Genomic DNA, 14,157 nt, shown 5'->3' with positions numbered 1-14,157 from the left:
GATTTCATCGTCGAAGCTAAGCGGAACCATTTGCTGTCCTCTCTTGACTAGACCGATTCCAAGCTTCGCAACGAGTAGAACAACAAGTACGCTTCCTGTCTCAAGACATCTTCGGTCGTGGTGGCGGAGACGATCTCGTCGTCGAAGCGAAACCACTTGTTGTCCTGGCGGCAAAAGGCAAAGTAATGTCCATTGTGGGCATTATCACCCTGATGGACCACGACACAGTCCAAGTCGTACATGTAGGCGTCACGACCTCGACGACGATGGTGATTTTTGGCATCTTCATCGGCTTTGTTAGTGTTGCTCTTATGATCACCATTGGTTGTTGCTTTCTCATTGACGTTGGCTTTGCTATTCTCGTTCTTTGTAGCTCCGTTAGCTTGGCTCTTTTTGACATCGGCTTCGACGTTGTCGTCGACATCGTAGTAGCCATCTCCGTAATCATTCCACTGCGGCGGTTTGGTCGTATAAGGACCCATGTCGAGGTGCAATGGAAAATCCAGTTTTCCTTCATACTTTTCAGGGACATAGTTGCCAGGACCCAGCTGTCTCATGCCGAAGCGTTTGACGTGCACGCACAGAATGGCCGGTAACTTGCGCAAGCGAGTCTGTTTGGTAGCCGGCTGTCGTGAGTCACATTTCGTGCAGGTGTATTGATCTGGCGAGAGCGGTTCGGGAGCCGTATACGCACGTAGACACTCGTGGAGAGTGGGGACCGTGATCCGGAGAGGTTCTTTGTTGGCAGCGTTGTTGTTGGCTTTCGTCTTGTTGTCACCACCGGCGGCATTTGTAGTAGTGGTGGTGGTGGCAGCATTGCCATCGGTGACGGCCTTAGCGGCAGCTGCTTCCTTGGCCGCCTTCCTCTTGCGCTTAACTTGGCGCTTAAAGTCCAGGCTGATGCTGGAGAATTCGTCTTCGCGCGACGAGACTGTGTGGCATTTGTCGCATGTGATTTGGCTGTTGTACCGGCCGTAGAAGACCTTGTGGAAGAAACAGACGCATTGCCGATTGAACGTGTTGATCCCGTTGGCGGCATTGATGCTGTTGGTTTTGTGCGGCGTCGTGTATTGTGCCACTGCCTCGTGGAGTCGGTCGATAATGTACATGAACCATTCTTGGGCGTCTTGTTGGCCTTTGCCGGACATTTGCTGGTAGAAACAAAGAAAAGTCAGTCAAGTGATCAACTCGAAATCCGAAAGAAGATGCGTCCACGATGGCGAGTGCAGAAAATGTTTCAAGCAGTCGAAAGCAAGAAGTCAGCGCAAGAGTTGCTTCAACTTACAGGAATGTTTTTCCAAGATGCAAAAAGCAGATTGACAGCATGAGCCGGCAATGGCTGATCGACCATGGTGACGTCCGAGAACAGTTCGGTCATGCCGCACGCCACACAGACCTGCATCTCTCGCTTCTCCTGTTCTGCTCCCTCATCTTCGGAATCCGAAGATTCATTGGCCTTCTTCTCTGGCTCCTTGGAGATGGGACAGGTGTGGATTGGATGACCCATGCCGAGGAAATAACTTGCCAGCAGGGGATTGTGCACCATCATCTGCAACACGGCGTTCATGTAGCAGGTCTCGCCGAGGTTGAACAGGCCACGAACGCCACTACGGCCACATGGTCGCTGAGACGTGTTTGCAGTCAAGTAAGAGTCGTCTTCCTCGTTGGACTCGGCCAGTTTGCGTTTCTTGCCGTTGCTCAGCAGGGCTGGGTCATACACCAGGTCCTTACAACCGCCGCAGTAGACGGATTTTTCGCTGACGGCAAACTTGTGCTTGCTTTCGGAGAAGTGCTTGTCCAGACTTGGAAAACTCCCCGGCATTGAACATTGCAGACATACATATTGGGCAAAGTCCCGGTCAATACCATTTCGGGGGGATTTTCGAAACCGCCGGATCTTCTCGACTGTCTCCTTGTCCAGATGCTCACAGCCAGCTGTGGGCATATACGAAAGGAGAGCCATGATGATTGAAATGTGCTGCCAGAGCACCGAGGATGATCTTTGGAAGTGAGAAGAGTGAAAAAGATTGGGCAAAGAAAGGTGTGTGGAAGAAGGTGATGTTGGTGGCGCTGTGATTAGAAGAGGCGATCGGATAATATTGTCGTTCGATGGTTGCTCCAGCGGTTGAAGAGCCTCAATCGGCTATTGTGGCAGGGCTACAAACATCAACAATAGGCAAGACCAAAACCAATAGCCCCAGCCTGCGATGTGATGTGTTGTGTTATGTTCAACCGGCACAAAAGGAACACAGCGAGACAATAAAAAGGTCAGTTCAAATGATCAACGAGGCCGAGGCTGGCCGCCCAATCGGGTAAAAGGGAAGTCCACACACCGACACTAGCACAACACACCATCAGCCTTGCGGCTACAACGTATGAAACAACTCTGAATAGAACATTCCCTAAGGGCTGTTCATTTCAATATTAGAGATTGCCGCAGGCATATTGCTGAGATCTTGTATTGTGCCCTCCGGGATTACATGCGTACCTAGGCAATGATCAACACTTCATAAAACAACACGATGAGCGATGTTGTACTAGCTAAACCTTAATGAAAGCCGGAGCCTTGTCATATAGTGGCCTGCATATACTGGACCTAACTCAACAACAAGCAGTATGTACAGTCTAGGTCCCCTAAAGCCGCTGGGCGAGTGTCCAGGGGAAAGATCCTAAGCAACAGAGTATACAGCATCTCGAAAGGTATCGATCTGGATTTCGGCTTCATGGTCCTGCCCTCAGAGCGGCCATCACTCGCATTCTCTGCTGGCATAATTCTGCGCGAAAAGAGCTCCTCCAGGATTCAGATGAGGGTGGCAGCTCTGTGCCAAAATTCCTCATAATACTGCCGTAAATCATAGAAGCACCATGCCACTCCGACCAGCTTGGACTGCAGTCGCCTCCCTCTCATTCAGCCAGGGGTTGCTCTGGATAACGGTCACTGTAGATATGTGGCCCCCATACCCATGATCATCAAACGCTGCGCCACCATGGCCCGGTGCTTCTGCAGTGCCATGGACTTGTCCCCGACCGCTGGAGACGGTCATCTGCCAAGGTGGCTGTTAAGTTGCGCACAGCCCGAGTATAGACATGCATATGGCAAAGGCCTCTGTGGCCGCGAGGCTAGGGGTTTTCGGAAGGAGCCAATGTGGCCACTTTAAAGGCGATTAGTATCTGATGCCTGTGCCAAAGGCGAGTTCAGGACAACTTACAATGACATGGAGGATGGAGATTGCCATGAGTGTCGCTGTCACCGGAGCTCGTAATGGTTTCGAGGATCCAGGAAGTGGAAAGCCTTCATCTGACCAGGAGGGAGATTGTTGTATGCGCTGAAGGAAGACTCGACCCGTTACCCAACGCGAGTTGCCATCGAGAGACAGGCTGGGTAGTTCGTATGACTCCTTGAGGATGCATGGAGACTTGCTTCCTGAGCAGGCTGATAGGACGTTGTTCCACCAGCACCTTTTCAGAGACAAGACAGAAAAAAGCCAGTCGCTAAGGCTGAAGTGGGCAGTTGAACCAACATCACCGCTGTGTTTCTTGAAACACCATGGGTAACAGGGAGCGCATCGCAGCATCACTCTTATCTGGCTCCTCTCCCCTTTCCGCGCGGTAGACCGCTTCCTCTCGCGCCTCGACCTGTTGCTCTGCCCGCTCTTCCTATAGTACTACCTCCACGACCAGGAATACCACTTTGTTTCACAGTCGATGCCGTACTCGGGACGGCCGACGGCGCTATACTTTTTCGACGAGGCGTGGCCTTCAGACTTGCAAAGCTGGCATCTGCGTTCAAGGAAGTGGGTTCGGCCTCCACCAGTCCACTCTCCGGGGCACTGTTTTGCAAGATGCCCGTCTCATCGGCCTGCTTTTGGCCCTGACGTTTCTGAAAACGCTCGAATGATGCCGGGATTGGAGCCTATGAGCACAATGTCAGTCTAAATCTCTTGCAACAGAAGAACAAGCGTACTTCAGGAAAGTCGACAACAAATGCATTCATGTTCAAGCCGTACAAGAAACTGGCGAAGCTTTCTGCAAATCGACTGAGACTTTCATGCATGAGTTGAAGATGCATCATGTTAGCCTCTAGATCCGCCATTGAGTCGCCCAGTTCTGCAAACTGAGGTTCTAAATTGTCGAGAGGGGACGGTCCGGCAAAGACATTGCTTTGCGACGTTCGGAATGAGGAGCGAGAGGACGGGCGAAGCGGAGTCGTCGGACGAGAAACGGGAGATCGCGATCTGGTCCTGCCCGGCAGATGCATCTGCGATGGTGGTCGAGACTGTGACATGTCGTGAGTGTTCGACGCAAGCAAAATTCCACTGCCCGTATGTTGAAACTGTATGCCAGTGGAAGGCCAGGACAAACAACGCGTTCAAAAGCGTGTGAAAGTGACGTCGCGGGCTTCGGACAAACACAATCCGAGACACTGCAATTGGTCTCCGGATAAACTCAGCGTCACGTGTGCCACGAGGAACAGGTGCCATACCAAGGGACCTATTGCAATACACAGTTTTGGTCGGCTATACTGGGAACATAACCGATGGTGTACTCTTGGATGATGAATCTGTGGTGGGCGATAGAAAATTACATTCGTTGTTGGTCTATTGGAGTCAGCCATTGTAGCCGACAACACTGTCTAGTCACCAGCAACCACAATCGAACCAGGCCCTGAACGTCCTGTTCACCCCAAGGTATCCAGGCGATGAAGACAGTATCCTCTGGGGGCCATTGGTAATTGCTGTGCAGGCCGCGCCAGTAATAAGTTACGAAAGCTCATACTGAGCCCGCAAACTCCGTCCATATGTATGGTACACTGCAGAATATGAAGACAGATCACAACCCTTCGAAATCGCCGCCGGGACCCTCATCATCGTCCATTTCTCCGTCCACGATTTCCTTTGCGAGTTCGCGTTCACGTTCGCGGGCCTCCTGAGCATTTTTCAGTTCCAGCCGATGCTGGTTCATCGGGAATCGCATAGCCTGACGAGAAGTTAGAATCGGAATAAGAAACCATGGGAATGAGATACATACCTTGACACTCTCATCGTGCAAAGCTAAGCAAGCTTGGATGCGCTCGTGGAAGGCGTCGCCGGGTTCTCTGGTAGCATACACGTCACCAACTTCCTTGCTCTTCATGTACCCGTGCTCATGGTCAAGGCTAGCCTCAATGACACCATCTCGAATTGTCTTCGCAACCATGTACTCGGCGGATTCCTCGCTGTCCAGTCCCAGTCTTAGGCACATATCACGTAACGAGATTCTGGCGTATGAAAGAGACATCATACGGATGCCTGTCCTGATCACGTTCTGCCTCAATCTCAGGACCAGGGTGTAAGTGTCATCTTTGCGGAATGTCGCATTGTACCGCTGGACCAAGTTTTGGAACCCAGTAACATCGCCGGAACTGACAGCTTGAACAAGTTGAAGGTAGGGTTGCAAAGCCTTCTCCAGACTAGGTTGCCGGAAGATCGCGCGGTCAGGAATATCTCCCATCAACAGCTCAACCACAATAAGCAACTTGGTCGAAGCCTGGTAAAACCCGCTGGCTTTGTAAGTAGTCGGTGATTTGCGAGTAGCACCAGTGAGGTGCTCATGAGCCTCGGTGTACCGGAGTTGAATGGCTCGAATGCGTCCAAGATAATACAGGTATCGGGCATATTGGTTGTTTGCCGCGGCCGGGGGGAAGTTCGTGCGCGAAATCAAGAGATCAGCCTGGTTGATATGCGATGTAGACAGATAGTTCCGCAAGAGGAGAGTGGTGACCGCGGCTTGGATATCTTGATCTTTCCGCAGGGTAGCCGTTCTGAGCGCATCAAGAAGGTTCTTCCGAATGGAGATCACCGCAGCGGCAGGAGACGGCGGTAATGGAGCCAGCTCTTCGAAAAAGAGTGCATAGTAGAAATATACCCGGGCAGCCAAAGCGTCCAGCGTGCGACGGTTCAAAGTGCGCAAATGCTCGACAAGGGCACTGGAGAACTGAGCACCGGCATCGATTGACTTCTTATCGTAAAGATAGACTTGCACCAAGATTGACAGATAGATATCGATTTCGGGCAATATTTCTTTCGGAGAACCCTTCTGGTGAGCTGCATCCTTCCTGTTATGCCATTCTTCGACTTTCTGCGAGGGAAAGGATGGGTCATCTTTAACGGCGGTAAGGAGAGAAGTGGCAGTTGCCGTAGGAGTTGGGTACGCGTCTATCACGACAGTCGCCAGCACGTAAGCAGATAGATGTTTTCGGACTGACGATATCGAACGGAGCACCCTCAGACTGAACCGCGGATCGAATTGGGCGACACCACGCTCCAATAATGGGAGATTGGCTTTGATTTCTGTCCAAAAGTCAACAAACGCGGCAACGCTCTTTGAAGCTCCATATCACTCACCTGATATGGCTTTTTCCTGGGGATCGATCTCGGCTTCCGCTTCATTCTCCGAATTGCCATTCAAGGCGCCGATTTTGAGGTCCGCCTCGGTGGCTTTCTCTGGAGCAGTGGGAGCGTTTGAACCCTTCGAAGGCGGAACAACAACAGTCATCTCGTCATCCCCATCCTTGTCCTTGTTGGGCTTAGAACCCTTCTTCGAGTTCTGTGATTGTTCTTTCATCTCGACATCTTCTGACCCATCAATGCCATTTGCGTTCGGACCGGTACCGTTGAGACGATGTTTGTCGCCGCTCATATCGTCGGCGGACCTGCGGGAGGCTTCTCAAGGTCTTGATCGGGGCAGAAAGGCGTTAGGACGCGTCAAATACAGGGCTTGCGATTCGGTTTGTTGGGAGGATGAGGCGGTTCTCGCTCCTTTGCTGTCCGTTGAAGGGCGCGAGTTTGATGATGTTTGAAGTCCGTTTCCGCCTCACGATCGGCACACTTTGCCAGTCTCAGCTTCTCGATTTAAGGCCCTGTAAAACCGGTGGATTGGCAGTAGATGTACACAGCTCAAGGAGCGGACACGGAAGATAACGCAGTATTGTTCTGAAGGTCGCTGGGGAGTGATTGATGAGGTCAGGTGTCAGTGGTTGAGGTTGGAGATGCGGATTTCTGGCTTCGGTCGGCCATAGTAGAGCAGCAGCGCAGGCCAGGCACGACATACAAACGCGTTTCCCTCGCAGCAACAGACTACAACGTACCACTGTACACCCTACCAAACAAACACCCTGCCACCCACAACTGCCTCTGCAATGACCATCTAGGTCATCATTGTTTTGATGTCAGCGGGACTCAATCTACTGATTCAAGACCCTTGAACAATGGTCGCTCGTACGGTGTTCGCTGGGTATCCTGCTCTGTAACGAAGCGCTGCACACACGCCCGGTGCCTGCATTTGGTCTGCAAATATGGCTTTGCTTGCTAGCCACTTGGAGCAGATGTCGCTCTCTGCCCAAGCTATATCGGAATTAGAGTACGTCTTAAATTTGATACAGATGTATGGCTGCTCTGTTCTGACCGTCTCTCAGGTTTCCCCCACCTGGGATCTTTACCAATGCCCTGCTCAAAGACCACGAAATAACGACCTTGATCCGTGATACTGAACCCCATGAGCGTGCACTCTTCTCACTTGACCCCAATGCTGTGCGCAGGACACAACAAGACAGTGGTTTACGGCCTGCAGGCACCGATGTTATTCCTCATGCACGTCAGAGTATGTTTCCAGGTGGACAGTATGCGAAGCAATCCGTCATTACGAGACTTCTGGGCAGTGAAATGCTCCAAGAAATCCGGAAATCAAGCAGCAATGGTGTCCGAGCTCGGGACGGCGTCAACGTCGAAGTCCTACTTCAAGGGGCAGAAAAGTTATGTGAGGTGTATACTGTTGCCGGAGCGAGTGAAAGAATCAGAGCACTCCGAAATCATTACAGAGAGGTGTCAGCTTCTTTATCTGCTCTTGAGAGTAAAGTGTCGAAGCAACAAACTTCGCTGGACCGTCAGAACCAGGGGCTTGACGAGTCTCATGCAGAATGGGATGATATGAGACATGAAAACACAAGCAGAAATGGCGACATGACGGAATTTACAGATCAAGACTTTCAACTTGAAGAAGATGAGATCAAAGAGTTGGAAGCAAGGAAGAGAGCCCTAGAAGAGCGTGTCGCCGGCATGGAAAAAGACCTGGGTGGGCTTTTGAGGTGACATTATGGGGGAGCAATCACTATTGCTCATGACATTTCGTCTATCCCAGCATGGACCCGCGAATTGTCTCGCAAAGTCGAGCAAGCAATCGTCCCCGGATATAGAGACACGCATCTCTGATGAAGCCGGCACCCAAATTGCCTTGCACTGCGTGCCCTACGGATACCCCTCCGATGCAAAGGACGCGATACAAAAGCGCAACATCCAATGAGCTACAACTGCGATCAGCGTGTCATGACTATATGCCTGCCATTGGTATGGACACGGGCCGCCGACTGTGCGAGGAACCACGAAGACGTTGGCCTTCCAGCACTAGCTTGGCCACAACGCCTTTGCTCATGGGGTTCTACGACCGTACGGCGCCGAATACCCCCGACGAAGTTTGTCCAAGTCCAGTTGGCAGCGGGAATCATCGTCGGCCAAAGTAGCGCAACCATACTTTCTAGGTATGTTGGAGGCGGACATGCGGTGCTGAGGCCCTGGTGGCGTTGTGCTAGCCCAACTTCTTCCCGGCGCACAACGAGACTTTACTACTACAGGATCGTCTAAAAATCGGAGAGAGCCATGCTCAGGACCCTGCGAGCATGCGAATCCTGTTGGAATGCCCTCCCGTGAAAGAGCGAGAACCATGCAGCCATGTATGATACCGCGGGCTAATCTCAGGTGGGAGGTAGTATATGCTCCTACCTTCTTTGGCCAGCCTCGCGGAGTTCTCGATCTGGTTACGTCCTGCTGCAAGTGCAGGACATGCATGGAGAACCACTGGTAGTAAGCCATGCGACTACAACCCTGAAGTCCTGAGTCGCTTGGACAGGAGCGGTGTAGTGTTAGAAGGTAGATTTCGAACTACTTGTAACCTTCGTCACAAGCCTCATCGCAAGCCCGCAGCGTGGTAAGACGGCGCGGCATCTGGCCCTTCATGGATTTTGTGCCCTGCTAGCAGAAAGATCGCTATCGATCAGTCCCCCTGGAACAGCGGCATGCGCATCGAATATCGTGTAAGAGACCTGTTGACGGCACTGTGGTTGGACAAGGTTTTGGACAGCAGAGGGACGGTGCGAACCCGATGTCAGTGCATAGGATTCAGGGGCCGGGCTCTGTACTATGGGCATGCAGGAGACTGTCCCAGTTGGGTTCGTGAGGCTGCAGTGAAAAGATTGGGCTCGAGCTTAGGGTCCATTAGGCTGTGCGAAAGTGGAATAAACGGAGATGGAGATGGAGAACATCCAGCATAAAAGCTACTACGGGGTACAGTTCCTCTCGAGGCTGGGCGCATGAGATACAACCAGACCAAAGCCAGAACGATATAGGGATGGCGGAAAGGTTTCTTCGCATAGCCGTGGAGCTACCGTCGAACGGGTCGCCCACTTGAGCAGACGGATACAAGGGCCACACCCGCAAACCGCACCTAGCAAAGACCTGGTAGAGGAACCCGGAATCCACCTGTGCGCATTCGTCGTAGTCCATGGTGCCAACAGGGCCCCATGCAGTGTCCCAGTTCATGGTTGAAACACCAGCCCCGAAGAAGCTGAGTTCGACTAAGTTGTAGTATCTTTCGCGCTCCCTCCATCGGCAAAGTCGCTTCATCTCCTTATCAAAGAGGTGCTGGTGCTGGTGCTGCTTTTCGACATCCTCTTCCCTGAAGTGGACGAGGCACGACGAGCTTTACCCCAGCCTCCCGGACGGCACTTCGCTCGGTGCAGGTCCTCGAATCTCAGCTGCTGTCCTTGCGCGCCGTGTCTGCGCCCACCAGCGACTGCAGACAGCCTTTTTGACTTCAGCAACAATTTTCTGCTTGTGCAGAAGAATAACCTTGCGCCAAAAACCGTAGTTGTCCAAGATCCTACGATACGTTCAGCCTCGTTGAGCGCCCGCCTTGTGGGAACCGGCTCGGACCCTGCCTGTCACTCACTGCCACCTCACTTGAGCGTCACCAAGGTGCCCCTCATGGATACTTAGGCTGAGCCATCTGTGCTTGTGCTGTTTTGTGAAGAGCTGGCAGGTTGTTTCTTACCTACACGATATAATAGTCAAGATGGCACAACGGGGCGCCAGATCTGATTCCCAGGACCCTGGCACTGTCAGGAGATTGCGCAGTATGGGCTCGGGTACAGACGTGCTCTCGATGTCGGCAAAGTCCTCAAGAGCCACACTTCCTCATGCGAACCCGCGTCCGGCCTACGTTTCGGAGTCCGAAGCAGAGAAATTGATCTATGCAGAAATCGAGCGGCCTGCGGTCATTTTGGAAGGCGCACTTCAGCTCGTGAATGGTTTCCTGGATCAGATTCTCTACGACATCCTTTCGAAAGCGCATTCCGTTGCGCTGAGCGCTGTTCGCTCTGCTGTGCCTATCGTCTTAAAACAAAGGCTAGGCCATTCGGCTGTGAGGGCTGCCGACGAGGAGTTGCAAGACTATCTGGACGAAGAGGAGATGGAGGAAGTACAAACCAGTGTCGGTACGCTGGATCCAAGATCGGAGTTCGATGTTGATCTGGCTTGGAAGCTCACCAGATTACGTTGTATGGTCTATGCGAAGCTTGGAGATATGGAAGAGGAAGATGAGGAGGACTATCTGGACGACAACGAGTTGAGGCAACACATTGGCGCGGTGAAGGACTCGGTGAGAGCCGCCGCAGCAATCACTCCTTCTGCCGCCATTTTCCTCACCACAGTCCTCGAGTTTCTGGGCGAGCAAGCCCTCTGCATAGCAGCACAACATGCGAGAAGGCGACACTCGCTCAATAAGCCTCCCAATACGGCAAACGGTACATACCCGACCAGTGCGTCGGATGAAGATGTCATCCTAGTGGAGGAATTAGACATGTCTGGTGTCGGTAAAGAGGGACCCCTGATACGGCTTTGGCGCTCCTGGAAGGGCAACACGCGCGGTGGAAACAGCATTTCTTCTCGCCCGACGACCCCTATTATCTTGTCTCCCTCATCCCCAGAGTCGCCTGCCCAAGAGTGGAAGTTTCCCTCCGTTCCCGCGATCTCGACCATCCAAGAAGAACGCAGCCCATCGATCCGTCCATCACGCAGTCCAGCACCGGCCGATATTCCTCTCCCAATGACCAACAATGACGTAGAAGAGATTGAGGTGCCCGGTCTCGCGCCCTCTCCGGAACATGAGAACGACGAAGGCCCTACTGATCGGCCCACCCTCGAGAAGAGGAGACCCTCAAGCATGGTAGAGATGCCAGGCAGTTTCCCCAGCACGGTGTCCCCGGCTGCTGGTGATGAACAAAGTGCGCAAAGACCATTTTGGACACGGAAAAGGTCACATTCTCTACCCCCCACTGGATCCGTTTCTGGGACGGCATCTAGACAACAAGCGGAAGGAGCAACGTCTGATAGCAGCAAGCCTTCCGTCTTGAGCATGTTAAAGAACTCGGAAGAACCTCTCGTCAGTGGCCCCACTGACGAGAAGTCACGCCCGACATCCAGCAAAATCAGCACTACTGTGGCTACCCTCGCCGGAGCTTTGAGCGCTGAAGCCTCTAAAGTGTTTCGAAGAGATGAATCCACATACCTCCATAGTGACGACGACTCCCGTGCCGCTGCTTCATCTGCTAGAGGCAGCGTTAGTACTGTGGAGGATGCAACGGGTCCAGCTGTAGCCCGTCGTTCACATGCAAGATCTCTCGGTGACGGCCACGAATCTGATCGTGAGCCACAGGCCCATGCTCCAAGCTCCACTGAAGAGATTGAAGCCAGTGAAGAGAGTGGCAGGGGTTTCAGAGACTCTGATGCTGGAACACCCGTTCGAGGGAATGATCTCTCCACACACGCTCAGACGACCGTTGTCGCTGGGGAAGGTTCATCGACGGCTGGACGTCCTCAGATGGATGTTCAAGACCGAGGCGCTTTCAATAGAGATAGCGTGACCAGCAACAGAGACAGCGGGAGTCTAGGAACGGCTGCCATCTTCTATCAAGGGACCCTAGGTGGCGACCATCGCCAACGTTTTGACACATCGTCCGCCGAATCACTAGAACGACGCACTGCCACCACTCTCCCCAAGGTTAACGAAGAAGCTGCAACCACCACTCCTGCACGCCCTAATGTAATTCAGGAGCGGACGTCATCTCTCGAGGACAGAGCTGCTGTGGCACAATCAATCCCAACTACCAGATTTCCTCAACCTCCTTCCGGTCATCCCTCAGCCTCACAGAGAAGGATAGGCGACACCGCTCAACATCGCATACCACATTATGCCACCTCATCCTTCGCTACTGGGCCAGAAGGCTTAGGTATTGCTCACTCTCCCCATATGAGAAATGCCAGTGCCCCAATAGATGGAAGGCAGCCAACGGCTGGAAGACAGCATATTCGGCTTCGCTCAGACGCCGATGATCAGTTCGTGCGGACCGCACCTACAGACGAAATGGACAGAGCGAAAAAGAGTCTCGACGTTCTCATAGACAGCGATGAGACACTTCGCATAACACTTACTCCGAAATCCGCGAGACCGACTAATGAGGTATGTACAGCGATCTTAAGCAGGTGCTTCCCTTTCTAACTATTTGTCAGAAGTTCAAAGTGAAAAGTCAGACACAAGAGCTGGCGGACTTCTTCAAAAATACAGCTCCACCAGGAGAGGAAGTGAGTCGGCCGAAATCGTCGCGCTCCGCCAAAGGCAGCATCAATGGATTCCGTTCGCACTCTCAGCAGACCTCGCAAGTACCATTGCCTCCCACCATCACATCTGACACCACCCAGCCGAAAGATCCGGGACATGAAAGTTCCGCTTCTCCTTCAAGACCGAAGAAGCCTGTGGGGGAACCCCGTGACCCTAGAATGGCCAAAAGCTCGACCAGAGATCTGGCTGATTATGCACGCTCAACTGGTCCGGAGAACGAAATGCAGCTGCCCAAACCACTCGCACCACGGCCGGGGACTGCCCAGGGCGTGATAAGTGGTGACCAACACAAGTTTGATGCCGAGGACGGTGGAAAACGGCCGGCGACAACTTCCGGGAAACCTGTCAACCGTCTCAAGTTCCAAGCTCGAGATGCTAGAGGCCCTCGAACTGCTGAGAGCTCAGACCTGATCGATTTCATCCGCGAAGGTCCTCCACGACCACCAGGAGATCATCGTATTGACCGGAATGTGGCGCCATTTCGGACGACCATGGACTCTGATGATTTGAATGCACTTGCTCCTCCACCGGAACAAGATTCTAAAGGTCGAAACTCTGTGGGCAGCGCACAAGAAAGTTCAGTAACGATCAGATCCATGCCATCGTCGATGAATTCAAGAACAGGACTCCTTGATTCTACCAATCGCGCGTCTAACAAGTTCGCTTCCGGCGCTGGAGGATCTGCACACACCGTTTCTCGCCAGCCTGTCATTCCAGAAGCGGATGGTATGCCTCAGAGAACCCGTCGAAGGGTTCGTGATCCGTATGCTATCGATTACAGTGACGAAGAGGACGATATGGAAGAGATGTCCCCCCCGCAACAACGACGGGGAGAGGAGGAGTCTCTGGTCGATTTTCTCCGCAACACCGCTCCTCCTCCGGGCATGACAACCCAGCCGATATTGGCCGCAGAGCCAGATTCAGCCGCGCCGGAAGGGACGGACGCAGTGAAGAGATCGATGAGCAACTCCAGGCTGAGGGATTATTTGCAGAGCTCGACTTCCAGCAGGAATGGTGTTAATGTCAAATCCAGCAGCGCTGCTCGTGCCGAGTCTCCCCACCTCACTCAAGTCGGTTCGAAAATGGACAAATATCGACCCACTCAACCTACGCACGCGGCACATGTTGATAGGAATCGACAAAAGATGCGTGCCGAACCAAGAGACGCCACTAACACAAATGGAGGAGATACGTCTGACCTCGCTGCGTATCTAATGAATTCAGGGCCGCCCCCGGGAAGCGAAACACCACCGCAGAAGTTCCATTTGACCAAAGACCAGCCTGGATTTATGAGATTCTTCCAAAGAAGGCACAGCGTCAGGAAGTAATGGAAACTGTGTTTGAGGAATGCTAGTTATTTTTCCTTGCCGGATGTACAATACCGAACCCCAG

The 14,157-nt window shown here is 52.7% G+C and overlaps 5 protein-coding genes across 5 annotated transcripts; 2 read left to right on the top strand and 3 right to left on the bottom strand.

Moving 5' to 3' along the window:
* Positions 1-47: 47 nt before the first annotated feature.
* Positions 48-1,963, bottom strand: HMPREF1120_06663 (ubiquitin carboxyl-terminal hydrolase 8; the record flags this gene model as incomplete). Its single annotated transcript, XM_009160872.1, has 2 exons — positions 48-1,151; positions 1,286-1,963. The coding sequence occupies 2 exons, from the start codon at positions 1,961-1,963 to the stop codon at positions 48-50; spliced, it is 1,782 nt and encodes a 593-aa protein (XP_009159120.1).
* Positions 1,964-3,580: 1,617 nt separating this feature from the next.
* On the bottom strand, positions 3,581-4,285 carry HMPREF1120_06662 (essential mitotic spindle pole protein DAM1; the record flags this gene model as incomplete). Its single annotated transcript, XM_009160871.1, has 2 exons — positions 3,581-3,913; positions 3,965-4,285. 2 exons carry the CDS (start codon positions 4,283-4,285, stop codon positions 3,581-3,583), a joined length of 654 nt encoding a protein of 217 aa, XP_009159119.1.
* A 545-nt stretch (positions 4,286-4,830) lies between these two features.
* On the bottom strand, positions 4,831-6,678 carry HMPREF1120_06661 (26S proteasome regulatory subunit N3; the record flags this gene model as incomplete). The annotated part of the gene is made up of 3 exons (XM_009160870.1): positions 4,831-4,977; positions 5,029-6,329; positions 6,384-6,678. 3 exons carry the CDS (start codon positions 6,676-6,678, stop codon positions 4,831-4,833), a joined length of 1,743 nt encoding a protein of 580 aa, XP_009159118.1.
* Positions 6,679-7,056: 378 nt separating this feature from the next.
* On the top strand, positions 7,057-9,574 carry HMPREF1120_06660 (uncharacterized protein). The gene is made up of 2 exons (XM_009160869.1): positions 7,057-7,398; positions 7,454-9,574. Exons 1-2 carry the CDS (start codon positions 7,334-7,336, stop codon positions 8,124-8,126), a joined length of 738 nt encoding a protein of 245 aa, XP_009159117.1. The 5' UTR covers positions 7,057-7,333; the 3' UTR covers positions 8,127-9,574.
* Positions 9,575-10,161: 587 nt separating this feature from the next.
* HMPREF1120_06659 (uncharacterized protein) lies at positions 10,162-14,093 on the top strand (the record flags this gene model as incomplete). Its single annotated transcript, XM_009160868.1, has 2 exons — positions 10,162-12,606; positions 12,657-14,093. The coding sequence occupies 2 exons, from the start codon at positions 10,162-10,164 to the stop codon at positions 14,091-14,093; spliced, it is 3,882 nt and encodes a 1,293-aa protein (XP_009159116.1).
* Between the last annotated feature and the right edge of the window lie 64 nt (positions 14,094-14,157).

This window comes from Exophiala dermatitidis (assembly GCF_000230625.1).
Source record: "Exophiala dermatitidis NIH/UT8656 unplaced genomic scaffold supercont1.5, whole genome shotgun sequence".
Classification (NCBI taxonomy): Eukaryota; Fungi; Ascomycota; class Eurotiomycetes; order Chaetothyriales; family Herpotrichiellaceae; genus Exophiala; species Exophiala dermatitidis.
Note: the sequence above shows the minus strand (reverse complement) of the source record. Positions and strands in the feature narration are given on the sequence as shown.